General features: G+C 44.5%; 1 protein-coding gene across 10 annotated transcripts in view; it reads left to right on the top strand.

Annotated features, from left to right (window-relative positions):
* The window catches only part of VPS13B (vacuolar protein sorting 13 homolog B), a 735,231-nt gene that overhangs the window by 681,683 nt on the left and 26,753 nt on the right, over nucleotides 1–26,795 (top strand). For all 10 annotated transcript variants that reach the window (XM_021090606.1, XM_021090607.1, XM_021090603.1 and 7 more), the window contains 6 exons: nucleotides 1,953–2,099; nucleotides 4,075–4,358; nucleotides 5,873–6,000; nucleotides 6,491–6,690; nucleotides 21,061–21,179; nucleotides 25,049–25,854. In XM_021090606.1, coding sequence (XP_020946265.1) covers nucleotides 1,953–2,099; nucleotides 4,075–4,358; nucleotides 5,873–6,000; nucleotides 6,491–6,690; nucleotides 21,061–21,179; nucleotides 25,049–25,854 — 1,684 coding nt within the window. The remainder of the gene's footprint in view (nucleotides 1–1,952; nucleotides 2,100–4,074; nucleotides 4,359–5,872; nucleotides 6,001–6,490; nucleotides 6,691–21,060; nucleotides 21,180–25,048; nucleotides 25,855–26,795) is intronic.

Here is a 26,795-nt window from a genome sequence, read left to right as displayed (position 1 = left end):
AAATCAGAATAAGAAGGGATCCCTCATCTCCTCATCAGGAGAGTATAATTCAGCCTGACCTTTCTCTGGGGCAGAAGTTAGATTTTGACAGGCATCTTTGAAGACCCTCTTGAGAAAAGTTAGGGTCATTTGGTAACTTTTAAAAAATAAATTGCTGTGATATAAAGAAGTAGGTCTTCAGTATTCAAGACTGGTATCCATTTCCTCAAAGTTGTCTGGGCAACACATGTTTATGGTCTGCCGGCCAGAACACTGAAACATGGGTGTAAGTGGCAAAGAGCTGTAAGCGTGAATCACCCTACGTTGAACAGTTGTAAGCTGAGAACGACCATCAAAACCTGGGGAAATAGTTATGAAATACAGTCCAAGACCTAGTACCTCCAGCACCTCACCAAGTGGCCAGAGCAAATGTGAATACATGTTAGTGAATGAAGGAATGAACTCTTAGAAAATACAATTATCTCTCATTGTTCTTTAGTAGTGATTCTCAACCTTTTTGGTCTTAGGGCCCCTTTGCACTCTTAAAAAATACTGAGGCCCTGCAAAAACCTTCTGTTTATGTGGATTATTTCTATTAATATTTACTAAGTTAGAAATTAAAACAGAGAAAAAAATTTAGACTTTGTTATTGTTTAATGTGCTTTTGTTGGGGGGGGGCAGGGTGTATAGTTGATTTACAATGTTGTGCCAATTTCTGCTGTACAGAAAGTGAACCAGGCATGCACATATATGTATTCTTTTTCTCATATCATCCCCTATCACGGTCAATCCCAAGATATTGGACACATTTCCCTCTGCTGTACAGTAGGACCTCATTGCTTATCCATTTTAAATGTAATAGTTTGCTTCCCCTAACCCCAAACTCCCTGTCCATCCCACTTCCCCTGCCTTGGCAACCACAAGTCTGTTCTCCATGTCTGTGAGTCTTAAAAGAGAGAACATTTTAAACACAGGAATTCATAAACATACATTTTGTTAGCTGTGAAAACAATGACGTCATAGGTCATATAGCCTCTGGAAAACTCCACTGTACGCTCCTGAGAAAACTAGAGTGAAAAAGACAAATAGCATTGTAGTATTATTATAAAATTAATTTTGACCTTGGGACCCCTGAAAGGATCTCAAAGCCACCACCCCTAAGGGTTCCCAGACCACACTTCGAGAACTCCTGTCCTGATGTCACCGCTTCCTAGATGGGTATCTTCTCGTACAACATGGTAGGACAGGGAGATGATACATGTGGTCGTTAAGAGCAGCACAGGGAAGCCAGACTGCATCATTTCCAATTCCAACCCCCTTTATCTTTGCAACCTTGGGCAAGTTGCTTACCTCTTTGTGCCTCATTTTTCCTCTTCCGTAAAATGGGGATAATAGTAGCTACCCATGTGGGTGTGGTGAGGATCCCGTGAGATAATATGCATGAAGTACTTTAAACAGATAGAGCACATGAACACAATATATGAGGGTCAGTTACTGGTTTTTTTCATCATCATCATCGTGATTGTAGTTCTCCAAACTCCCCTTGGTCCATGTACACATTCAGTGCGAGAGCTGCCAGGATAAGCGTGAGGAGGAGACAAGGAATGCTGTGCTGAGTTCTTTATGTTGAGAAAGATAAGGGGCATCTGTTTATATAAAAGTGCTTTAGATGCAAATATTTTGTGAAGGAATTGGTTAAAGAACATGAAAACAAGTCTCTGTCACTATACAGTAGCAGCAAAAGCAACTGATCTGCTAAAGCACCCGGCCGAAGAGCACAGAATGGCCCCTTTAAGGGACCAAGATAGTTTTGAGACACAAAGGGAATTCTAATAAATACTCTAGAACAAAAAGTAAAATGGATATTGTCCTGGGCAAACCAGTGGATAAAATGATCTTTTAGAAATAATCAAGAGATGTTTATATGCCATGTAGTATTTTTTTAAATTACTCTTTCCCCAATTGTCCTGCAGTTATGCCAGTTCTGCATTTCCTCCATGGTACAGCAAGGCATACAAGTTATTCAGATTGAAGACAAGACTACAATAATCAATAATACCCCATATCAGATATTTTATAAACCCCAGTTGTCTGTCTCCACACCCCAGTCTGGAAAGGAGGTAAGCAATTCAAGCATGGATTGTTTTGTCTAAGTTTTTGATAAATCAATAATCATCCCGATCAACGTTTTTTTAACCTTAGAAGAAATAAAAAGCTGACACTGAGTATAGGTACAGACTCACTTATTTTCGCTTTCATTAAAACCCTGGATGTCTTGCTCAGCGCTTCCCAGGTCATTAATAAGGAGACATCTGGCCTGACGCACTACGGGGCAGCGCTGCCCCACCCATCTGCCCAGGGGCTGCAGCGGGCTCCCTAGTTCACGGCCCCTGCTGCGCCGGGACCGGAGCCTGAGAACTGGCTCTGAGGCTCATGGAAAAGAACATCTGCCTTGCAGGGCACCGCGCCTGCAGGAGCCGTGTGTGCAGAAGGCTCAGCCCCAACTGAGCCCCAGATCTGGAAGCCCTGTGCGCCGCATCCACAAGGAGAGGAAATGTGAAAATGTACCAGCTCATTTATGTTAACGTCTCTGTGGCAGAATATGTGGAAAATGAATCCAAGAAGGATTTTTTTATTCAGTTCTTTATACGATTCAGATGAAGGGTTTTATTTTAAGAGAGTAAGGAGCTATTTTAAAAGGCCCTAAAAACAGAATATGCTAAGTGGTGTGCTATTGTTTTATGCTGTTGAAACCATCATACTGAAACGTATTCTTTGTCTTTGCTTTCATCTGCAGTTACTGTGATCCCTTACTTTTAGCTCCTAAAAGTTACATTAGAACAACACACTAGGAGGAAAGTCTGGGTCGGCTAAGCTTACAGTGCATTATAGTATTTACCAGTATGTCAGCATCAGAGAGTTTCATCTTGGTTCACGGAAATATTAATAAAATCAGCAGGTGACCAAAAGGACCCTGTTGGCAAGTAGAGGTCTACTGTAATGACATTGTAGGCGAGGATTCAAGGGAAAAAACCAGTCTGTACCCTGATGAATTTCCTGCTTCTCCCCCCTTTGGGCTTCCTGAGACAGTGGGTCAGGGCTTTCCACACTGATAGTTCCTCATCTGAAAGGGGGTATGATTTTGCATTCCTTGCAGCGTCCAGGTAAAAATTAAATGAGATACTATGAGTAAAAAGGCTCGGTGCTCAGGAAATGAGAGTTGCCAGCAGCCACCTCGACACCCCCGATTCTTTCTGCAGTTGAGGGGGCCTCCTTTTTCCACCCTGACCCTGCTCCGGGCAGGTGCAGGAATTTTTAAGAGACATGATAATCCCCAGCCTCTCAGGAGGACCATCTGGGACAGTGGGAGAAACAGCAAACAGGGGAGGAAGGCGGAAGCCGGGCTTCTGGCCAGGCTTTGCCACACACTGGCTCTGAGATGCTGGACACCTCGCCGGCGCTCTGGAAAGCAGCTTCCTCAGCTGTGAAAGAGGAGACTCAAATAAATTATCGCCAGAGGTCCTTTTTAAGTCTCCAATCCTGAGGCTCTCTAGTGTGCCAGAAACCATGTGGAATTCCAGCCAAAGGCTGGAGATCAGAGTTTCCTGTTCCCTCAGGATGAGCCTTCAAAAACCTTGGTTTTCTGAGCTCCCAACCTTGCCCTTCTGTATCTCATTCAGTGTATCTCATTCAGACCCCTCCGGCCCACGGTCACTCAGGGTGCGACTTTTTCAGCCCGGCTGTACCTTTCCAAGAGGGCTTCCTCCCAACAAACGGCATTTCTAGCCCATGGCATCTGGATTTTTCGCAGTACCTGGGGGATGTTGAGAACTTTGCATCACCTTTTAAATCACGCCAGCTCTATCCCGTTTCATTATGCCTAGAAACGCAGACTCTGCTCTTGCTGCTTGTAATTGTCTCATTAGGACCTTCTCATGGAAACGGGATTTCTAATATTCCCTCCCATGTCCCCCACCTGGCCGCCTCCCGAGACTGTGTGGTTATGGTTTCTCAGAAGCTGTGCTTGAAAAACCTCAAGTTGTCTGTATGACTATAGTGACTGTGCCCCCCCTGCACTGTCTTCTCTGTCTGCAGTATTTTCACATTCCGGACGGTGCTACTTTCAGCCTTCACCCTGGTGGCGAGCAGCCTGCAGTGACGTTCAGCTCCCTTCCTTGCTGGGACTTAAGGCCTGACATCAGTCAGTCAGCCCTGGATGCATCCCTGCTTCAGAAACAGATCTTGCTGGCCTTTGCTCCTGCCGCAGCAGCCAACAGCTCCCAGTACTGGAGCCTGCCCGCCGTAGTTAGACAAGAGTTCCCCAGACAAAGTGTGGCAGTGCCCTTGGGGAGCTGTGGGGAAAATGGATTCTGTACCAGGTATTTTACATTTTTGTGAATGCCCTTCTTTGCTTGTTCATCCAGGTGCCAGGAAAGACAGGAGAATAGTTGCAGTGCTCACCGCCTGTGAAATGAGGTTTTATTTTTAATGACTGCTAGATGTTATGTACAGCTGGGCAAATGGTATGATCACGTATGGGTTGTCCTAGTGGACTACTGATGAGATCGGTTTTCCTTCTGCAGCTTCTTCTTTTTTTTTTTTTTTTTTTTTTCCTTCAGCAGCTTCTTCTGGGGAAAAGATGATGGTGTTTGTGCCACGGAAGCAGCAATATATCATAATGAAAAGATCGCCTCCTTTTATGATTTCTTAGCCTCTGTCAAGTGATAAGAAATAGGGTTAAAATATGAGAGAGTCAAGCTGGAAAACCTTTTTCTTTTCCCATGTTTTACTTTCACTTCCAAATGGAATTTTTCTCAAGAAGTCATTAAGAGAGATATCTTAGATAAACACAAGTCACAGAAGACTCTGTTCTGTGGTTGTTCCTGCACGCAAGTTACTTCAATTACCAATTACCAATTATGCAAATAACAACCACAGAATCAAGCCAGAGACATGTAATGGTTTGTTCATACCGGACTTTTATTTTGCGGTCGTTTTGCATGCAATACGTCCTTTTTGTAGCTGTCAGGAATAACTTATTTATGGTATATGTAAAAAGTCCAAGAGAAAACATATTGTGACCTTATGAGAGGTATCTTATTCTCCTGATTATGAATTTATAGACTCTATTTGAGATCTTAGCCATCTTAACTTTGATGTGTATAGAGATTCCTAGTAGTAATATTTTTAAAGATTACGTCCTAACTCGAGTTATCCTTAATAGTAAGGCTCTGTTCCCTGTACTCGTCCCTTCTTCTTTCACAACGTTCATATGCATCCCTGATTTTATAAACACTTTTCATCTTGAGGGGAATAGTTGTCCTCCTCTGATTGGAGAACTCAACCTGAGTGAGTTTTTTGTTGTTGTTAAAAATTTTGGAGTTCCCGTCGTGGCGCAGTGGTTAACGAATCCGACTAGGAACCATGAGGTTTCGGGTCCGATCCCTGGCCTTGCTCAGTGGGTTAAGGATCTGGTGTTGCCGTGAGCTGTGGTGTAGGTTGCAGATGCGGCTCAGATCCTGCATTGCTGTGGCTGTGGTGTAGGCCAGCAACTCCAGCTTCGATTCGATCCCTAGCCTGGGAACCTCCATATGCCGTGGGTGTGGCCCTAAAAAGACAAAGCAGAATTTAAATATTTTCTCACCTTTTAAAAAAATATTGTAAAAACAGTGTTACTAGTGTCAGAAAAAGAGTTACTAAACCTATAATTAGTGTTTGGCTATTAAAGGATAAGCAGATGGCCTCCTTTCTCTGGAAAACATTTCCTCTGATGTTGAAAAGAAAAGGTATCATAGAAGTTCAAATATCACAAATCCAAATGAACATGTACCAGGAGGGGAAGCACATGTTTTGCACTAAATCATTTCTGTCATTGGCTCTGACCCTGTTCTAGGGCTATAGCACTGACCTATCAAGAACACTTCGGAGTGACTTACTTAACCCTCTCAGAAGACCCTAGTCCTCGAATAATCTTCCACAACAGATGTCCAGTGACGATACTTATAAAGGAAAACATTAAAGGTATATTTTATAGTGTTGAATTTGCTACAAAACCTATATTCTTCCTGGAGCTTTTTGACTTAGTAGTTACCTGTGATCCTTAAATAAAAAGATTAATCTTGGCATTCCCATCATGGCTCCGTGGTTAGTGAATCCGACTAGGAACCATGAGGTTGCAGGTTCCATCCCTGGCCTTGCTCAGTGGGTTAAGGATCTGGTGTTGCCGTGAGCTGTGGTGTAGGTCACAGATGTGGCTTGGATCTGGCGTTGCTGTGGCTCTGGTGTAGGCCGGCAGCTGTAGCTCCGATTCGACCCCTAGCCTGGGAACCTCCATGTGCTGCGGGAGCGGCCCTAGAAAAGGCAAAAAGACCAAAAAAAAAAAAAAAAAAAAAAAAAAGGATTAATCTTTATGTAAACTTCTTTGCGATATTTCTCTCACCACATCATGTTTCATATCCCTAGGTCTTTGTCTTCAGATCCTAAGTCTACATATGCCTTTTTTCAATTTCAGATATTCCAAAGTTTGAGGTTTATTGCAGAAAAATCCCTCCCGAGTGCTCGGTTCATCATGAGCTGTATCATCAGATGTCCAGTTATCCAGACTGCAAGACCAGAGACTTACTTCCAAGCCTCCTCTTGAGAGTAGAATTGCTGGAGGAGATGACCACTGAATGGAGTGATGCCATCGACATCAACAATCAGGGAACCCAGGTCAGTGAGCCTCGTGCATTCCCGACAAAGCCCAGAGAAAGCATCCCTTTCCTAAGGCTTTGCTGGTTCTCTCTTCCTTTATTTTTTTTTTTTTCTTTTTTCTTTTCTTTTTTCTTTAATGGCTGCACCTATAGCATATGGACGTTCCCAGGCTAGGGACCGAATCGAAGCTACAGCTGCAGCCTACACTGCCACCGCAGCAAAGCTGGATCCTTTAACCAGACTGAGCAGGGCCAGGGATTAAACCCACCCCTCCATATCAGTGGGAACTCTTTGTTCTCTTTGTCTCTTAGAAAGATTGTCTCTTTCTAAACCTAGTTTCCTAAATGCTGAATTTCTTGTCTCTGTGTATCCACTTTTACGTTCTCACTGGGATATTAATTCTCCAACACAAGTGTGTACCTCCAAAGTAAACTCTAGAGTGGTTAATGAGAAGAGCACTTGGTAAAGCAAGCCCATCTTGGGTCTAATCCCAGGTCAAAAGTGAAATAAAGAGTTCCCATTAGGGCTCAGCAGGTTAAAAACTTGACATAGTGCCTGTGAGGCTCACTCAGTGGGTTAAGAATCCAGCATTGCCATGAGCTGTGGTGTAGGTTGCAGACGCAGCTCTGTGTACATGTAGCCATGTGGTGTAAGTCGGATCCCGTGTGGCTGTGGCTGTGGTATAGGCTGGCAGCTGCAACTTTGATTTAACCCCAGCCTGGGAACTTCCATATGAGACAGGTGCGGCCATAAAAAGAAGAAAAAAAGTGAAATAAAATTGTTAATCTTCTTTATATGGAAGGCAGTCCAACTATCCAGATTTCAGGACAGTCATAACACCAACCCTAGACGAATTCCATCTTTTGAAAAAATGCTAATTTTAAAATATATGTATTCATCCTAGTTGTATGTAAAACTGCAATATACGTACAGTTTTAAAAACATAAACAGATTAGAGTCCTGATTTGTCTCTGTCTTACTCTGGGTGTTAGTGGTGATATTTTTGTTGAAAATGGCACAGGAACCTAGCATTTTCTTTCTACTCAAAATTAACCAATTTTAGGTACAATTCAGTGGCATTAAAGACATTCACAATGTTGTAAAACCATAACCGCTATTTCCAGACATGCTTCATCATCCCAGACAGATACTCTTTCCCCGTAACTCCCCGTTCTGCCCCCTCCCCAACCCTGGGAACCTCTGTTGTACTTTCTGTCTCTGAATCTGCCTACGTGAAGCACCTCATGCAAGTGGAATTGTACAGCATTTGTCCTTTTGTGTCTGGCTTCTTAGCATAATGTTTTCAAGGTTCATCATTGTTGTAGCACATGGCAGAACTTCATTCCTTTTTATGGATGAATACTATTGTACTTTTTTTTTTTTTTGTCTTTTTGCCTTTTCTAGGGCCGCACCCGTGGCATATGCAGGTTCCCAGGCTAGGGGTCCAATCGGAGCTGTAGCCACTGGCCTACACCAGAGCCACAGCAATGCAGGATCCGAGCCACATCTGCAACCTACACCACAGCTCATGGCAACGCCGGACCCTTAACCCACTGAGCAAGGCCAGGGATCAACCCTGAATCCTCATGGTTCCTAGTCGCATTCGTTAACCACTGAGCCATGACGGGAACTCTAAGAGAACTCCTTTATATCCGTTCTTATCTAACCTTTACAGCAGCCATAGAAGCTAGGGACTGTCATCTCCATGTTACAGAAGTGAAAACTGAGACCCCCAGAAGAAACATGGCCTAAATCCCATGACAAGGGATGGGCCTGGGGATTTTTCCAGATCTGCCTCATTCCAAAGCATGTGCTCTGTACCACTATGCTATGAGTGCTGCTCCCTTACCTGGAATTCCTTAACTCCCCTCTTCCCCGGTCCTGCCAGCACATGCTTTCTCATCTCTCAAGAGTTTCTCTCTCGACACCCTGGCAAGTTCCTCCCCACTCTGAGGACCGTCCACATACCCAGATAACATTTGTAACATTTAATTGTATTTACTTCTGTAAGAAATCTCCTACCTAGTCAAGATTCCTGGGTGTCAGAGGGAATTCTTTTTTTTTTTTAACAGACCCTCTTTTTTTTTTTTTTTTTTTTTTTTTTTTTTTGTATAGGGAATTCTTTACAATAGGCATTCTGTCTGCCAAACTATATTTTGGGAATCTCCGTTCACCCTAATTTACTCAAACCTTTGTAGTCGGGGACACTTCAAAGCTAAGAGGAGGTACTCTTTCTAGCACTGTTATTATCCCTGGTCCTAGGACCCGGCAAAGTGTCGTATTCCCATTCTTTTTGGGGGAGCTGTGTGCCATATGTCCTGCAAAGCATGGTTTACTTCCCATCCTGGAGGAAGATTTGTCTCAAACCCTCAGTGACATCTCCTCAATAACACACCAGAGCATATAAATCACTGGGGAGTGTGGGGAGCTGTGTCCTCTGATGAAAGGGAGCAACCCTTCTGTACGAGGGAGCTGGCCTTCCCAGAGCCTTTCTTCAGCCCTGGGTCTGAGGCACGTGATGTGAATTTCAAAGCTGACCTGAAAAAGCAGAAGGAAAACACCATAAAATCTCTATTGTGCCCCAAGGAAGAAAACCCCTTTAGCTTTTGTCAGGCGCAGATATGCCCCTGCCTTGGTTTCCTAAATAAACCTAGTCGTCTTGTATAATTTTGAGCTGGAACGTGAGAGGGAATATGCAGAAAATAACTTTATAATCACACAAACAAGTAGTCTTTGGATTAAGAGTTATCAAGAAGACTGAAGACAGCTGTGCCACAAAATTCTGGTTGTTGTGGGTTTTCTGGGGCTGCGACCATGGCTCACACCTGGCTGGAAGACATCTCAGCCAGAGGCCCTGCAGTGGCATCGGTGCTCTTACCCATAATGATGGTAGGGGTAGCCTGACTTCAGGGGAGAAAAATCTTTAGATCCACAGTAAACAACAAAAGACATGAAAAATAAGCTTCTGTTGATAAACATCATAATTTTGATCCTATTAGGGAAATAGTTTAGAATCCTGCCAAGTGTATGAGATTTCTTTCTTTTTTTTCTTTTCTTTCTTTCTTTCTTTCTTTCTTTCTTTTCTTTTCTTTCTTTCTTTCTTTTTCTTTTCTTTCTTTCTTTCTTTCTTTTTTTTTTTTTTTTATCTTTTTAGGGCCACACCTGCCGCATATAGAGGTTCCCAGACTAAGGGTCAAATCAGACAGAGCTACAGCCACCAGCCTACACCACAGCCACAGCAACTCAGGATCCAAGCTGTGTCTGTGACCTACACCACTGCTCACGGCAACACCAGATCCTTAGCCCACTGAGCAAGGCCAGGGGTCAAACGATTCCACATCCCCATGGATACTTGTCAGGTTCGTTACTGCTGAGCCACCCCGAGAACTTTTTTTTTTTTTCCCAGTGTATGAGATTTCAATTGCTGATAGTCCATAACCTTCTCCTTGTCAAAGTTAGGCAGCATTCTTTTGAAAAACTCAAAACAGAAAAAGGTACCTAGAAAATATAGCCGCGGAATTCCCGTCATGGCACTGCAGAAACGGATCCAACTAGGAACCATGAGGTTTCGGGTTCGATCCCTGGCCTCATTCAGTGGGTTAAGGATCCGGCATTGCTGTGAGCTGTGGTATAGGTTGCAGACATGGCTCGGATCTGGCGTGGCTGTGGCTGTGGTGTAGGCCGGCAGCTGTAGCTCTGATTGGACCCCTAGCCTGGAAACTTCCATATGCCCCAGATGCGGCCTGAAGAAGCAAAAAAGAAAAAAAAGAGGGAAAAAAAATATATATAGTAGGTACCATTTTAACTAATAGAAACATTGTGCAGAGTGTGTTCTAGTCACTCAATCAACAAGGACTTACTGAATATCTAATATATGCCAGGCATTCTGACTTGGTGCTGAGACTACGTAAAGTACAGTGCGCAAAAATGAAACACAGCGCTTTCCCACAAGGAGGTGACACGCTGAGGAGAGAGATGAGGAGGAAGTCATCCCGGAGGTCGTTGTGTCAGTATGAACCCTGACAACAGCTATGAAGGAAAAGTGGGCACAGGTGTGCAGTTACACAGCAGACTAGCTTGAGAGGCCAGGGAGCAAGTCCCTGGCTGAGTGACCAGGCATTAAGTGGACAAGAGAACGGGAGATTTTTCTTGGCAGAAAGAACATCACGCTCAAAGCTTTGGTGCTCAGAGAGGGAACATGGGCCTTTCAGGAATCTAAATGCCAGTGTGGCCATGGTGCCAGAGGAAGGACAAGGGTTGGGAGAGGAGGCTAGTAAGGCCATTCAAGGCCAAAGCTGGCAAGATCCGGTAGCTCCAATCAAGGGTTTGGATTTTAAACTTAAGAGCCACAGGAAGTGATTGAATTGTTTGTGAAAAGCAATTGCCTGAGACAAAGAAGAATGAGCAGTTTGAACCCCACAAGGCAGATTAAAATTATCCCTTTGCAGGAAAATTCTCTTCTACCAAGAGCCAGGAAATTCTCCTGATCTTTGGCTCTTAGCAGAAGTGTTCGGTGTCATTGCTGTTTTCTTCTCCTATGAGCTCTGTACCATTTACAAAGTGTTTTCACATCCACAGTCCACATTCTTTCATTCATTTATTCAACACACTTTTCTTTGTTCTAATGGCCTCACTCGTGGCATCTGAACATTCCCAGGCCAGCGATTGAATGCGAGCCTCAGGATCAAATGCACACCTCCACAGCAACCTGAGCCACTGCAGTCGGATTCTTAACCCCCCGTGCCACACCAGATACTCCTATGTCGCAAACTTTTACCGAGGACCTAACAAGAGCCACACTCTTTGCCCTGAATAATGTATAATTCCCACTTTTAAGGCACCTGAGTAACTAAATACATGCAATCAAGTGTAGTACATCCTAAGATAGAGCCTTTGATCATTGCACAAATTCTAAGATAGGGCAGTAATTTTGATGTTTATGTTCCTGATGAGAGGATTGAGGCTGAAAGAGTAATCCACTAGGTGGTTTATAATTAAGCAGCCTCAGGCTGGAACCTGGGTCTGCTCACATATGGCACAGTCCTGTTTTTCCTTTCCCAAGCTGAGGTCTCTCTCTCTCTGTCCATGGTTAGAAGACCTTTTCTCATTTGCCTCTTTTACCTAGAGCAAGTGTCCCTTCTGGGACATCCCACCTCAGAAGACTCCCAGTGTCATAGTCCTGGCGTATTCCAGTGGCGATGGTGAGAAAGTTTCTGCGTGTATCAAGCTGCAAACTATCCCTCCATTCATCCATCCTTGTTTAACTCTCTGGGGCATCACAGAGTATCGACTGCTCCTTTAACGTAGCAACACCCCAGTTATTTGAAGGCAGCTTCAACATCTTCTCCAAGTGTTCCCATCTGCAGGCCAAGCGTTTCTGGTTCCTTGAATCATTCCTTCAGTCAATGTGATTTCCAGACCCATCACCACAGTTACCCGTGTCCGAACACGCTAGTGTGTTATGTTCCCTTTTAAAAGTCTGGCAGCCAGAATTACACATGGTGTGCCAAATGTGGTCGAACCAGCTGTTAGCTCCCCACGCTTCCATTAATAAAGCAGAAGATGGAGTTAGCTTTTTATTAACGAGTCCGGACTGTTTGTTATTATTGAAATCATGGTCAACCACATCCCCACGGTCTTTATCATGTGGACTTGCTGTTCAGTTGGCTTTCTGAACCCCATGACAGGACTTTACATTTATCTCCAAGAAATTAAATCTTGTTGCTATTGGGCCTGGTCCACTTGTTGAAATCACTTTTTTAAAAAATCGTGATGCTGTCATCCAACATATTAAGTATCCCTGGTCGCTTTATGTCATCTATAGATGTGGTCAGCATGCATTCTGCGTGTTCATCCAAGTCATTAATAAATACGTTGAACAGGACAAGTCCAAGGTCTACATGCTGTGGTGAATCACTAGACACTTCCCTAATGCACCGGTTCAGTCAGCCCCTTACACACCAAACTGTACTGTCATCTAGCCCACATTTCTTAAATAGGAAAATGCATCTAAAAGCAGTTTTAAGTTATGCCGTATAAGAGAGTCCTTATCTTGCTTACAAGAATATTCTGAGACACTTTGGAAAATGCCGTGATGAGCCAGGATTCAAGCGTGTGATCTGTGCACTTGGTGCCGATCCGCCGCGTACCCCTGAGCACTAAGGCTTAAATGCATATGGTCATTTTCAGAGATACCATTAGCCTCCATCCCCACATTGTCACACAGAGAAGTTATCGATCCAAGTGAGGGTCTGACTTCGAAAATGTGCAGTGCAGATGTTTTCACGTCTTGCTTGACTTCACTCACCACCCCCCAGATCAGGGCCAGGGATGTATCAGCAAGTTGGCACCCGCTTCTCCCATCTGCCCAGTGTCCTGGTCTAGAGTCTGCTGTGTGCTTACAGTTTGTTCTGGTTGAGTCAGTGTTGCTTCCAGAGATGCTCAGTCAGAGGGATTTCCCTGAAGTATTTTTCAGCAAATAGATAGGAGGAGGAATTACACCCAGAAGAGCTGCTATTTTCCTCTCATCCTTATCCTGTCTTTCCTACCTTGATCATCTTAGGAAGTCACCCCCCTTCTTTGCCTCTCTGGGAGATCTAATTCTTCTCAAAACGTTAGCTCCCAACAACCACCCGGTCCCTCCGAGATCTCTATCTCTGGCCCCCACATCTCTCCCAAGCTCGAGCTCTGTTTCTAGCTATGCACCAGACAGCTCCACCTGAAAGACCTGCAGGTCACCTCAAACATCATCATCGTCTGAAACCAGTGACCACTTCCCAATCTCCAAGCCAGCTTCGCCCAGATGTCGCCTTTAGTTAACGTCATTACCATTTCCCCACTATGAAAACCTTAATAACATTGATATAAATTGGTATTGAGTACCTACTTTATGTCAAGCTTTCTTAAAATACTGTCAATTAGTCTGCATCCCATCCTTGAAGCGCAGAGAGGTTCGTGTGCACAGACAGAGCAGGTGGACTGGGATTCCATCCCAGGCCTGTCTAGCTTCCAAGCCTCTCATTCCTGCTGGATCTGCCTTTCTCTCTCTTCTCCCACACATCCAGTCAGTCACCAAGTTCTGGCAGAAATTCCTAGAAGTGTCTTTGTATCTGACCAGGGTCTACTTCCAGCCTTTGACTCATCATCCTTCTCCCAGATTTTAGCCATAGCCCCTACAGGCTCTCTCTTGTTTTCAGCCTTCCTACCCTCAAACCTGTCTCCATAGAGACCAGCAAAATGATCACTGCAACAGAGTCCAGCCCGGAAAAGCCTCCACAGTCCACTAGACTGCTCACAATAAGCCACCACCTGCAGCCAAGCAGGCTGCAGCTTCCTCCCCTGCTCCCTGGGTAGGTTAGTGTATAATCCCGGAGCACACGTGGAAATCTCTTCTTCCCTTCAAAGTCCAAGTCTTAAATTCTTCCTTACCATGGTGTTCTATCTTCATATATTCTTTTACAAACTATTTGATCTGGACATAGAAGTAAATTTTGTACTTATTCCTTCCCAAAACAGAGGGTGAAAAGTTTTATAGATTTTTGCCAAAAGTCAGCAGAGCAAATACAACGCCTGATTGCTGTATCTGTAGATCAATTTATGGAGGCTGAGACACCCCACAATCTGCCATAGGCAAGCTAGAGACTCGGGAGAGCCAGGCTATAAATTCCAGTCCAAGGGCGTGAGAAGAGGAAATGAGGAGTTCCCATTGTGGCTCAGCAGCAACAAATCTGACTTGTATCCATGAGGACACAGGTTCGATCCCTGGCCTCACTCAGTGGGTTAAGGATTCGGCGTTGCCGTGAGCTGTGGTGTAGGTTGCAGACGCGGCTTGGATCCCGCAGACTTGGGTCAGATCCTTCATTGCTGTGGCTGTGGTGTAGGCCAGCAGCTGTAGCTCTGATTGGACCCCTAGCCTGAAAACTTCCATATACCACAGGTGCGGCCTGAAAAGCAAAAAAAAAGGGGAAATGAAATGTCCCAGCTCAAGCATTGAGGCAGGGAAAAAAAGGGACAAATTCTTCCTCCACCTCAAGCCTCCAGTGGATAGGTTGAGGTCCCCCGACACTGGGAAGGGCAGCCTGCTGAATCCACTGATTCAAATGCTAATCTAACCTGGAATCACCCTCAGGGACACCTCCAGAAATTATGTTTTTTCATCTGGCACCCACCCCCCATCAGACTGACACAAAATAACCCATTATAAAATGTGCCTCTTTATAATAGTTGGATTTATACCTGCCATTTCATTTTTGTTTTTTGTACCTCAAATTATTATTTGTTCTTTTTTTTTTTTTGTCTTTTTAGGGCCACACCTGCGGCATATGGAGGTTCCCAGGCTGCGGCTGAATCGGAGCTACAGCTGCCGGCTACACCACAGCCACAGCAACGCTGGATCCTTAACCCACTGAGCAAGGCCAGGGATCAAACCCGCAACCTCATGGTTCCTAGTTAGATTCGTTAACCACTGCGCCACGACAGGAACTCCTACCCCTTTACTGTTTTCTTTTGTATCAAGTAATATTTTCTAGTATTAACATTTCAACAATTTAAGGATGGATTTTTTTTTTAAATTGGCCATCAGAAAGGAAGTGAAAATGTGAAGTTGAGGCAAAATGAATCAGGTAAAAGAAAGAATTGGAGAGAGATGAGGTCTAGCAAGATGTGCCATAGTGGGCACTGGAGCCCAATCAAAGGGGAATTAGTACAGATTGGCAGAGAGGGTGACTTAAGGGCTTTAAGGCAGGGATACCCGTTATTTAATACAGGGCTCCCTGCCATGATGCTTTATAACTCCCTCTTGGTTATCCCCGAATCGTCACATATAGCCTATTGAGGGAAAATGCGAGAGAAGATGGAGAAAAGAAGAGAGATTTTCAAGAATACTTTCAGTTGTTTCCTAGCCATCTCCTTGTAACCTATTTACTAGAAATTAAACTGGTATAATTTTTAAAATATCATTTGTGGAAGAGAAATATAGCAAATAATCATTCTAATAAAGATAACTGAATATAACATCAAGCACAAGTTATATTACACTGTTCCTTATCTGTAACTGTAGTTCCCAGTGCTATGCAATTGGATTTTGTTTTGTTTTGGGGTTTTGTTTTTTGGGTTTTGGTTCTTGTTTTTTTTGTTTGTTTGTTTTTGTTTTTTTGCAAGGAATAGCCTTTAAGCCCTGTCTCTGCTCCTGGAAGGGGCCTGTTACCGTTACTCCTCCAGTCCCCGAAACTACCCTCAGAGATCCTCCTTGGCCACAACTGAAATTGTATTGAGTCTCAAATCATCAATCACAGACTCTTTTAGTCTAGGTTCATAAGTTGTTAGGCAGCAGTAATGACTCAAAAACTCAGCAGACTTCTGATCTCTTTGACTCCAGAGAATTCTAGGCCCTAATAACCACATCCTAGGTCCTTTTAAAGACATATTTCTAGGCTGTCTTGTTTCCTTACCTCTGGATATGGGAGCTTCTGTGGCAAAGCTATACTATTCACCTAAAATTTTCTCTGACTCACTTTAACAATTAAGAAGTTTTAACAGTGAATTCTGATGCCTCTATGTAGACTTAAGCCTGTGTATTAATCTGCCTTCATGTTCAAAGATTAAATCTTATCTTTTGCTCTTTGGGAATTTAAAAGAATTTTTAATTTTGCAAAGCCCTGAATTTCTGGGATCGCTTTATTCTCTTTAATTTTTATTTGCAAATAAGCCAGTTCTTTCCTGACCCTATCTCTTCTTTATAATACTTTGCCAGACACAGCCAGCAACAGCCAACACACACTACTAATATTTTGTTTTCAAGCCTCATCTTCTAGAGCTACAAATCTGTTAGGTTTACGATCTACCTCCCAAGTAATCCCAGACAAGTTTACTAAGGTTCTTGCCACTTCGTAACATGAATTCATTCCCATTCTTGTAGCTTTCGATATGAATTTCTACTTGCCTGACCATTAAGCCAAAAACCTATATTTTAGGTTTTTGCTGGAACCCTACCTGTTACCAATATCTCTATCCATTAGCATAGGATATGGTTATGCTAAAGGCTATAGGTTAAGCTGCCTATCACAGTCCTAGCATTTACTTCTTGCTCATGCTGCATCCCAGTGGTGGTCATCAGAGCACTCTGTTCTACCTGGTTCCTCAGGGACCCAGGTTGATAGAGGTGCCACCACCTTCTGTCTGTTCCATTGTAACAAACCACCCCAGAACTTGGAGCCTTTAAACAGTAATGAATCAGAGGGTGTGGCTGAGTGTTTTTTCTGCAGCATGAGCCTGGGATCACTCATGCAGCTGCAGTCTGATGGAGGGTTGGCCAAGGCATGAGTTCAGCCAGGAAGTCTGGGCATCTTTCTTTTTTTCCTTTTTTTTTTTTCCTGCTTTTTAGGACTGCACCTGTAGCACATGGACGTTCCCAGGCCAGGGCTCAAATTGGAGCTGTAGCTGCTGGCCTATACCACAGCCACGGCAACACAGGATCCGAGCCGCATCTGCAACCTACAGCACAGCCCACAGCAACACCAAATCCTCAACCCACTGAGCGAGGCCAGGGATCAAACCCACATCCTCATGGATACTAGTCACGTTCGCCAAGCACTGGGCCACGAAGGGAACTCTGGGGCATCTTTCTTACTGCAAGGTCTTTCCTCCGTAGAGAGGCTAGACCAGGCTTCCTTACATGGTTGGTGAGAGCACTAATCCGCAAAAGCAAACCTTATCATGCTGCTTCTTGCCTCATGCTTGCTGACATCCCATTAGCCAAGCTTCGTGTCAGTATGAGAAGGGACTGAACCAGGACATCGATCCCGGATGTGCAGTTCCTTAGCAGTCTACCACAACCACCTGGAGCAGGGGTCAGCAGACTTTTTCTTCGAAGTCTAAATAGTAAATATTTCAGGCTTTGCAGGCCATCTAGCCTCAGTCACAGTATCTCAACTCTGCTGTTAGAGTCAATATGCAAATAAATGAACATAAACTAACAACTTTATTTAAAAGAACAGGAATCTGATTGGATCTGGCCCACTACTGACATGGAACATGAAGCCTTAATTCAGTCTCTGCAGCAGGGGCAGAAGGCTGGCTCCTTTAAGCTCTGGCTCAGAACTCACACCTGTCAATTCTGCCTTTAGCCCGCTGGACAAAGCTAGTCACATCTCCATACCTCACTGCAAGGGGGTTAGGAGTATAATCCTGCTCCAGGCCGAGAGGGCTCTGGGCAGCCAGACGTGAGTGGACACTGAGATGACGTCCGCTCAGATCTTTCTCAAACACCAGGCACTGGTTATTATTACTGAAAAAAATGGACACAAAACTGTCACCCTCATGAGCTTGCACGGAGACCACAATGGTTAACACCCTAAGAGGGAGAAGGTCTTTATAAATCTCTGCCCTGGAACTGTTAGCTCTTTTCTCTTTATTTGTGTACTTTGCTTCTTCACCAACTAAGCTGTGAGCACCTTGAGGGCGTGATTTTTGTCTTCTCAGTGCCTGCTGCCGTGAGGAGCCCTATGTAGGTTCACGTCAAATACCCAACGATTGGTTGAATAACTGAATACTTAAATGATCAAACTGTCAGAGCAAAACAAGCATTTATTTGAATGTCCCTCAGACCTGGGTATAGGTGCCTCCTTCCTCTAGCCCTTAGGTACCTACCTAATCCCTAGAGCGCCATCCTGGGAAATGCTTGGTGTTGGGAGTTGTTTCTCTGCATGTGAAAAGAGATGAGAGAGACTGCAAGAATTCAAGTCTGTGTTGCTTCCGTTCTAGTGATGAGTAAAAGGGACACCCAACAGAATTTCTCTCCAGAGTCCAGGGTTTTTTTGTTTTGTTTTTGTCTATTTTTGCCCTTTCTGGGGTGACGCTCGCGGCATATGGAGGTTCCCAGGCTAGGGGTTGAATTGGAGCTGTAGCTGCCAGCCTATGCCAGAGCCACAGCAACTCGGGGTCCGAGCCGCGTCTGCAACCTACACCACAGCTCATGGCAACGCCGGATCGTTAACCCACTGAGCGAGGCCAGGGATTGAACCCAGAACCTCATGGTTCCTAGTCGGATTCGTTAACCACTGCGACACAACAGGAATTCCCCAGAGTCCAGGTTTTTGAGCAGAAGTACTTTAAAGGTTTAGGTTCATTTTCTTGGTTTTACAGTCCCCAGGCAGTTTTAACAGAAACCATCAGCTTGCCTTATCTTTACTGTCTTAGGAAGTACACGGACCCTAATTTCCTAATGTCTGAAGATTGCTCTGAGAATGAGCAGAACAATAAGTATTTCCCTCTTCTGATCCTGTCCCCCCCCCGCCCCCGCCTTAAGCGAGTTCTGGTTTTTAGCACTCTCTGCTAAAACCCTGGGGTATGCCCTGAAGTTCTGGACAGTTGTTGAGAGGAGGGGATATAGATGGGATCATAGGCCCTTAAGGTTTGTGTCAAATGAGTAATCCCATGTCTGTGAGCCTAATAAAAAAGCAGTTGACTTACTTTACACAGCACACAAAATAATGGCTTTTATAAATGTGAGTGTCTCCCAAAGAATATCTGTTTTGTTTTAGGTTCGTGAGCTGAGCCATTTTTTTCAGGTGGGCTTCATTCCACACTTGATCATAGTCAATTCTTATCTTGGAACAAAAGGGGCAAATTCAGGATGCAGAGTCTTTGGAAACAGATATTTTGCAAAACAATCCATTTGAGAAACACATCCGTCAAAAATGCAAACTGACTCCACTCCTGCCCTCAAGAGGTTGACAGTCTAGTGACTGCATCTGTGATAGAAACTGGTGCCTGTAATCCAAACAATAAGATTTGTGATCAGAAGTGTGGTTAAGGAGTTCCCGTCATGGCTCAGCTGTCAACGAACCCGACTAGGAACCATGAGGTTGCAGGTTCCATCCCTGGCCTTGCTCAGTGGGTTAAAGATCCAGCATTGCCATGAGCTGTGGTGTAGGTCGCAGACACAGCTCCGATTTGATCCCGAGCCTGGGAATCTCCATATGCCACAGGTGTGGCCCCGAAAAAAAAAAAGAAAAAGAAAAAGAAGGGTGGTTAAAGTGCCATAGGAATGGAGGAGTGGGTATCGAGCTGAGGAAAGGAATAGAAAAATATGAGAATTCCTTCCTAGAATAAGGTGTCCTTACCCTATCTATGCAAAGATACAGAGGATCTGGACGGGATTTGCATGGGGGAAAGCGAGTTCTCCACAGAGGGTGCTGGGGGGCAGACAAGGGCCTGACTAAGACAGAGCAGTGGCTGGTAGAATGAAAAAGAGCGCTAGCATAGGAGGTGGCAGAGCAGGAAAGGAAGACAGGAAGGAGGCAAAGAGGACATCCAGGTGCCCTGGATGTGGAAGATAGTCAGGAATTCTGAAGGAGGTACCGTTGTACAAGGAAGATGCTCAGGGACCTTGAAGTCACTTCCAAGAGTAAGAATCACAGACTCCTGTGGTTCTGTGTCCATGCTTTCTGGTACCTCTTCCTTGGGTCAAAATTAGGATGCATTCATTACATGCCAGGCAGACACCTAGCTTTGTTCCTTCATCCAGGAATGTTGAGTCTTTCCTCTTTTATTTGCTGTTCTAACAATAATAAAGGGCCCAGACTTGGACTGAAGGGATCCTGCAAATCACCAGTTCCCAAACACGGGGAGGTTCTTGCCCTTACCCTCAGGTAATGTTGGCTGTGAACACGATGTTCTTGGAGTTGTTTTTCAAATAGCTCTGTTCTGTTTTCAAATATTTATCCATTTAAGCAGCATCGGTATTTAATGCTGAAAGGACATCTGTTCTGCTGGCCTGGCACCTGGCTTCTGAGATAGAACTTTTTTTAGGTCTTAGTCCACCTTCTCATGGAAGAAAAATTAATTTTGACTCCAAGCACATGAAGTTATCTGACATTCCTGTCACAGATTATGCTAGGGGCCTTGATGGGGTCATAACACATCTTATTGGTGCGTTTTCGGGTATGTTTTTGTTTCCCCATCATAGAAGGGCATCCTCGTGGTAGTAAGTGAGTACTCAGGAGCCTGAGAGTTTTTTGCACATTCCATTTCAAATCCTGAGTTTGAGGGTTGTTGTTTTTTCCCCTCACAAATTCATATACACACATCAGGCTGGCCCATGGCTGGGCTCCAGCCCATACAGAGTTACTGGCCACTTTCTGAGAAGCGGGGCATGAAGACACTCATGCCCTATCATCCATCATTTTTTTTCTCTATGAACCTTACAGCTGGATATTGAAAAATCTGGATTTGATTTTTTTTTTTCATTTCAAGTCAGTTGAATGGCCTGTACACATGGATATAAAGAAATATAACCAGCAAGTGTTTGTGGTATTGCCTCAGAACCCAAGACATTTGAAGAGTGTTTCTTACTGCTTTTCAATCAGACTTTGAATATTCTTTCCACAGGTTGTGTTCCTGACTGGCTTTGGCTGTGTATACGTGGACACTGTCCATCAGGGTGGCACCATCTTCATCACTGTGGCCCCAGAAGGAAAAGCTGGACCCATTTTAACTAACACCCACAGGTAGGCTTAATTATTATCCCAGGGGCAGCAGGGTAAGTTTCCTGTTAAAAAAGTTGTCAACTACTACTTACCCTTCTTTGTCATCCATATATACCTTAAAGCCTTGTGTTAATTATGCTAATCCATAAGGATATGGTTATTCACGTTAAATTACATGCATAATAAGAAGCACTATATCATCTTCTGTGGGTACCCCTTCCAGTTCTTCTGTGGTAAGTGTTACCAGCTGAGTTCCAAACGGAGACATGCCTCTTACAATTACACATTATCATTAGCATGAGATAACATAACACTTCCGTATCTCATATGACAAGCTAGTAATTAGTCATTAGACGTGGCAGTTAGAGCAAAAATAAATTCACCTCTCAGAGGCACATTTTTTCCTCCTTTGACCTGAATGTTGCAGCCAGGTTTTACAAATATGAACCTGAGTTAATAGCCTTCATTTAAAAAGACTCATATAATTCAATAGGAATGCTATGAAGATAGTCCCTCCTTCTAAAAATTAAGTAACAGCAAAAGACATGAACAGAAAATTCTAGGAAGAAGAAACACACGTAATCAAAGAAATGCAAATTTAAATAAGATATAACTTATTGAATTAACAATGATGTTCCATCCTATATAGTCCCAGATAGGGTGTAAATTGGTACTTTTTTGTGGAAAGCACTTTAGCAGTATGTATGAAGAGCTTTAAAATCCCTTTGGCTTGGAAATTCCACTTTTGAGAATTTTAAGAGCTTAAGAGTGAAAGCAGTACTTAGAGAAGTAGGCAAGGCTATGTAGAGGAGTTTTATCACATTGCTAATTAGAATGGGAAAATATTCAGGATACGGATATCATCAGCAGGGGAATAGAGGAGATGCACATGTACCATAAATGGTACATCCCAGTGAGAGCCTGCTGTATAGCACAGGAAACTGTATCTAGTCACTTGTGATGGAACATGATGGACGATAGTGTGAGAAAAAGAATGTGTATATATAACTGGGTCACTTTGCTGTACAGCAGAAATTGACAGAACGTCGTAAATCAGCTATAGTAGGAAAAAAAGAAAAATCTTCATTAAAAAAATGGTATATCCACAGAAAAAAGGCCTATAGGATTTTAGTGGAATGGAAAAATAGATGTGATGAATGATGAATCGCAAATGAAGCAAACAGAATATAAAATGGAATATATAACTATCCTAGTTATGTGTACCTATATATACACACAAGTATATATATGCACTGATATTCTCACACGGACACATTACTAGAAATAGCACTGAAAAGAATCAAAATTGTTAATAGATGTGCAGTGATAAGTGATTATTTAAATTTTTCTGTATTTTAATTTTCTACAAGAATTTATTTTATAATCAGAAAAATGAATGTATTATTTAAATTTGTATTTAAATTATAAAATAATAATAGCAACTTTCCTACATTGCTTAAGGCCTTTTTTTTTTTTTTAAGTTTCTTGCTTTTTATACATGGTTAAGAACTCATTAATTTGGGCCTTGCCCAATTATTATTAATTTGAATTTACAATATTTCGAACAGGTTGGGTAGACTGTTTCCTTTGCCTCCAAGTCTTTGCAAAATGAATTAACAGTGTAACAAAACTGGATGCTAAATTTTAAACCACTTAACCCCAAATTTCAAGCCCACCCAACAATTTCAGGAATGTTTTTATCTAGAGCATTAGTCGGCCTCATTAATGACAGTAGTGTTAATTCAGTGGTAGCGGTAGGAGAGGTGCAAGCATTGGCTAGTATTTCCGTAATTCATTTACTTAGCAGCTATTTTCCAAATGCTCTTCTAGAGATGAGGATACACCGGTGACCTAAAAGCCCAAATCCCTGCTCCCAAAGAGATCGCATTCTTAGAGCTGTGGAATGGGAGGACAGAGAATAAACATCATAAAAAAGGAAGTGTTCGGGTTCTGTAGGAGGTTGGCCTTCTGTTGGGATAAACACAGAGCCTGCTTATAAGGACCAGGAGCACCAGGGCAAAGGGACAGAGAGCGTAGTTTTGAAAAACTGGTGGAGGTAAGCCTTGCCAAGAAGTTGACATTTGAGCAGAGACTTGAAAGCAGCGAGGGGGTTAGTAATGTGGCTTTTCTGGGGGGAGAGCTTTGCAGACAGGGGACACAGCTGGTTCAAAGGTCAGAAGCAGTGTGTCCAGCATATTGGAGGAGCAGAGAAGAGGCTAGTGCAGGCCCCGTGGAGAGGGTGCACAGGAAAGTCCTGGTGCCTGGGGTCAGGGAGCCAAGGTCCCCTGGAGGCAGGGGACATGCTGTGTAGGGCTTAGTCGTCCTTCTGAGTGAAATGGGGAAGTCACCGGAGCTGTTGGAGCAGAGAAATAACATGAGGTGATGGAAATTTTGAGGAGACCTTTGGCTGCTTTTGAAGTTGCCTGTAGAGAAGCAAAGGAAGAAGCAAAGAGACTCATTAGGAGGTTATTACAGTGGAGAGGCACTGAAATCTTAGACGGTAGCATCAGGAGAAGTGGTAAGGAATGGTCAGAGTCTGGATCTGCTTGTAAGGAAAAGCCAGTGGGATGTCCCGGACACACTGGCTAAGAGTTGAATGTAGAGGCATCAGGGAGGTCTTTTGGTCTGAGCAGTTGGCAGGATGTGGTTGTCATGAACTCAGATGGGAATGACTCTAGGTGGGTTTGAGGGTGAGATCAAGCATTTGACTACAGGGGTGATTCCTTGAGATCTGATAAATAAGTTTGACTCCTGTGTGGACGGGCAGTTAGATGTACAGGATTGGAGTTCACAGGGAGTTCTGGGCTGACTCTGTGACGCTGGAAGTCTTCAGCCTGGAGATGCACGTCCAGCCACAGGCCTGGATGAAGGTCACCAAAGGGAGTTAGTGGAGACGGGAAGGGAAGAGGACCAGGGTGCCTTAACTTTAAGAGGAGGGACCCTCAGAGGGGATGAGGATGAGTGACCAGACATAGAAGAGCTGAGAGCAGATTCCTCCTTGGAGGAGAAAAAGTTACCATGTCAAATGCCATTGTAGGGTGAGTGAGCCACAAACCAAAAGCCCGTCCTTGATTTAGCCACAGGGAACTCCCTGGGGGCCTTGACGGGAGGCTCCTGCTTGGAGCCTGGTTAAGAGAAAATGGAAGATGAGGAATGGGAGACAGTGTGTCTACAAAATGCTTTGGAGCTTTTATGTAAAGGGTGACCAGGAAAATGAGGGGCAGCCAGAGGGGAAAGTAGGGTTACAAGAAGGCTGTTTTACGATAGGAGAAATAACAGCATGTTTATAAGCTGCGAGGAGTGAAGAAGAAATGATGATGCAGAAGAGGGATAAGAGCTTGAAGGGGGTGAGAGCTCAGTGGTTCAGCGCAGGGGAGGGCTTGGCAGAGACGGGAACACGCGCAGCTCCACTGGAAACACGCAGGGAGAGCAGAGCGCGGCCTGCAGCGCCGGGAGCTGGGCCCTTGTGGTGGGAGTTCAGGGTATGTTTTCCTCTGCCTGCATTACTTGTCCAGTTTGGTTGTTTTATTGTGACTTTCTACTGATGCTGATCATGACAGAGAAGTAGTGCATAGAGAACTAGAGAGCCTTTGGAATAAAAATCTGGTGTTGATAAGGGAAACATGATACAGAAACATGGCAAGAACTTGTAATAGTCCCATGGGGAACATTTCCCAATACCCTTGGAGTGCGACTGGCTCTGCCCAGGCACGATGTACTGAAGAGAGGTCTTATTTGTTTCTTATGAGAATCCGATGGGGCATCAGGAGGTGTGGAATAAGACCCTGGCCTTAAACAATCAGACATTAAGGGAGGGAGGGAGGGAGGGAGAGAAAAGAAGGCAAAGCAAAGCAGGAGGCGACTCATGTCCTGTCCCTTTTCTCCTCTAGAACTCCGGAGAAGATTATGGCCTTGCGAATGGTCATCACTCAGTTGAGTGTGGCCGTTTTGGATGACCTTACCCACCACAGGGTATCGTCCGAACTTCTGCGACTCACACTGGACAACGTTTTTCTCCGGCTGGCCCCAGTGGCCGGTCACCTCCCTGGGGAAGAGGCGGCCGCAGCCCCGGTTCACCTTTACTGTGTGGAGGTCTGCTGCGGGGACCTGCAGCTGGACAACCAGCTGTACAACAAGTCCAATTTCCACTTCGCCGTCTTGGTCTGCCAGGGGGAGAAAACGGAACCCAGCCCGTGTGCCAAAATGCAGAGTCTCCTTGTGTCCAGCCACGATTTGGAAGAATACAGGAAGAAGTGTTTTATCAAATTCTGCCTCACCTTAGCAGAGGGCAAGAGCTGCTCCTTTGATATTAACGAGTTCAGTTTTGAATTGAAACCTGCCCGGTTGTATGTGGAAGATACATTTGTCTATTACGTCAAAACCCTGTTTGAGACCTACCTTCCGAGCGGCGGCCCGGCCACTCACGCCCCGCTCCTGGCGGGGGGCACACAGGGGTTGCCCCTGCAAGTCCGGCAGCACGCCAGGGCCCTGGTGCATCCTGTGAGGTTACGGAAGCTGGTGATACAGCCCGTGAACCTCCTCGTCAGCATCCACGCCTCCCTCAAGCTGTACATCGCCTCGGACCACACTCCGCTCTCCTTCTCCGTGTTCGAAAGAGGCCCCATCTTCACCACGGCCAGGCAGCTGGTCCACGCTCTGGCCATGCACTACGCCGCGGGGGCTCTCTTCAGGGCAGGTGAGGACTCAGCTGGTTAAGAGGAAATGGAAGATGAGGAATAGGAGACAGTGTGTCTAGAAAATGCTTTGGAGCTTTTATATAAAGGGTGACCAGGGGCTGGGATGCGCTGGAGGGGCTGGGATGAGCTGGAGCCTGAGCTAGAAAAGAAAGGCTTTGGGGCGGACTTAGGAATTTCCAGCACTGGGAAGCTGCACAGTGGGAGGTGATGGCCTTTGTGATGGATTTAAATCCAGACTCTGCCACTCTGTGGTTTTGAGGCCTTGGGCATGTTATGGAACCTCCCACGTCTCATTTTCCTCATCCATAAAATGGGTTTTAAGGTTTTCGACAGGATAAAAATGAAAGTATAGGAGTTCCTGTTGTGGCTCAGTGGTTAACGAATCCGACTAGGAACCATGAGGTTGCGGGTTCTATCCCTGGCCTCGCTCAGTGGGTTAAGGATCCGGCGTTGTGGTGTAGGTCACAGACGCAGCTTGGATTTGGTATTGCTGTGGCTGTGGTTGTAGGCGGGCGGCTACAGCTCAGATCTGGTATTGCTGTGGCTGTGGTTGTAGGCGGGCGGATACAGCTCTGATTCGACCCCTAGCCTGGGAACCTCCATATGCCGAGGATGTGGCCCTAGGAAAAAGACCAAAAAAAAAAAAACAAAAAGAAAAAAAAAAGAAAGAATGTAAAGTACCCTGAATTTTGGTTGCCACTTAAGGAACACTAGAGCACTGGTAGCTGTTATATTTGCTGTTATATAACGTAGAGTTTTAATCCCATTTAGCAAACACTTTTTCAGCTCCTCACAGGCACAAGGCCCTGTGTCAGCGCGCTAGTGCAGCCAGGAAAGCCAGCCCAGGCCCTGTCCCTGGGCCTAAAAGGAATCCAGTTCTGGGTTGTTAGCTTTCTTCATTACAGTCCATGAATAGCTCTAGGTGAGAAATTCAGAGGAT

The sequence above is a fragment of the Sus scrofa genome, chromosome 4 (assembly GCF_000003025.6).
Source record: "Sus scrofa isolate TJ Tabasco breed Duroc chromosome 4, Sscrofa11.1, whole genome shotgun sequence".
Lineage (NCBI taxonomy): Eukaryota > Metazoa > Chordata > Mammalia > Artiodactyla > Suidae > Sus > Sus scrofa.
The sequence above is the reverse complement of the archived record's forward strand: the minus strand, read 5'-3'. Positions and strand labels throughout refer to the sequence as shown.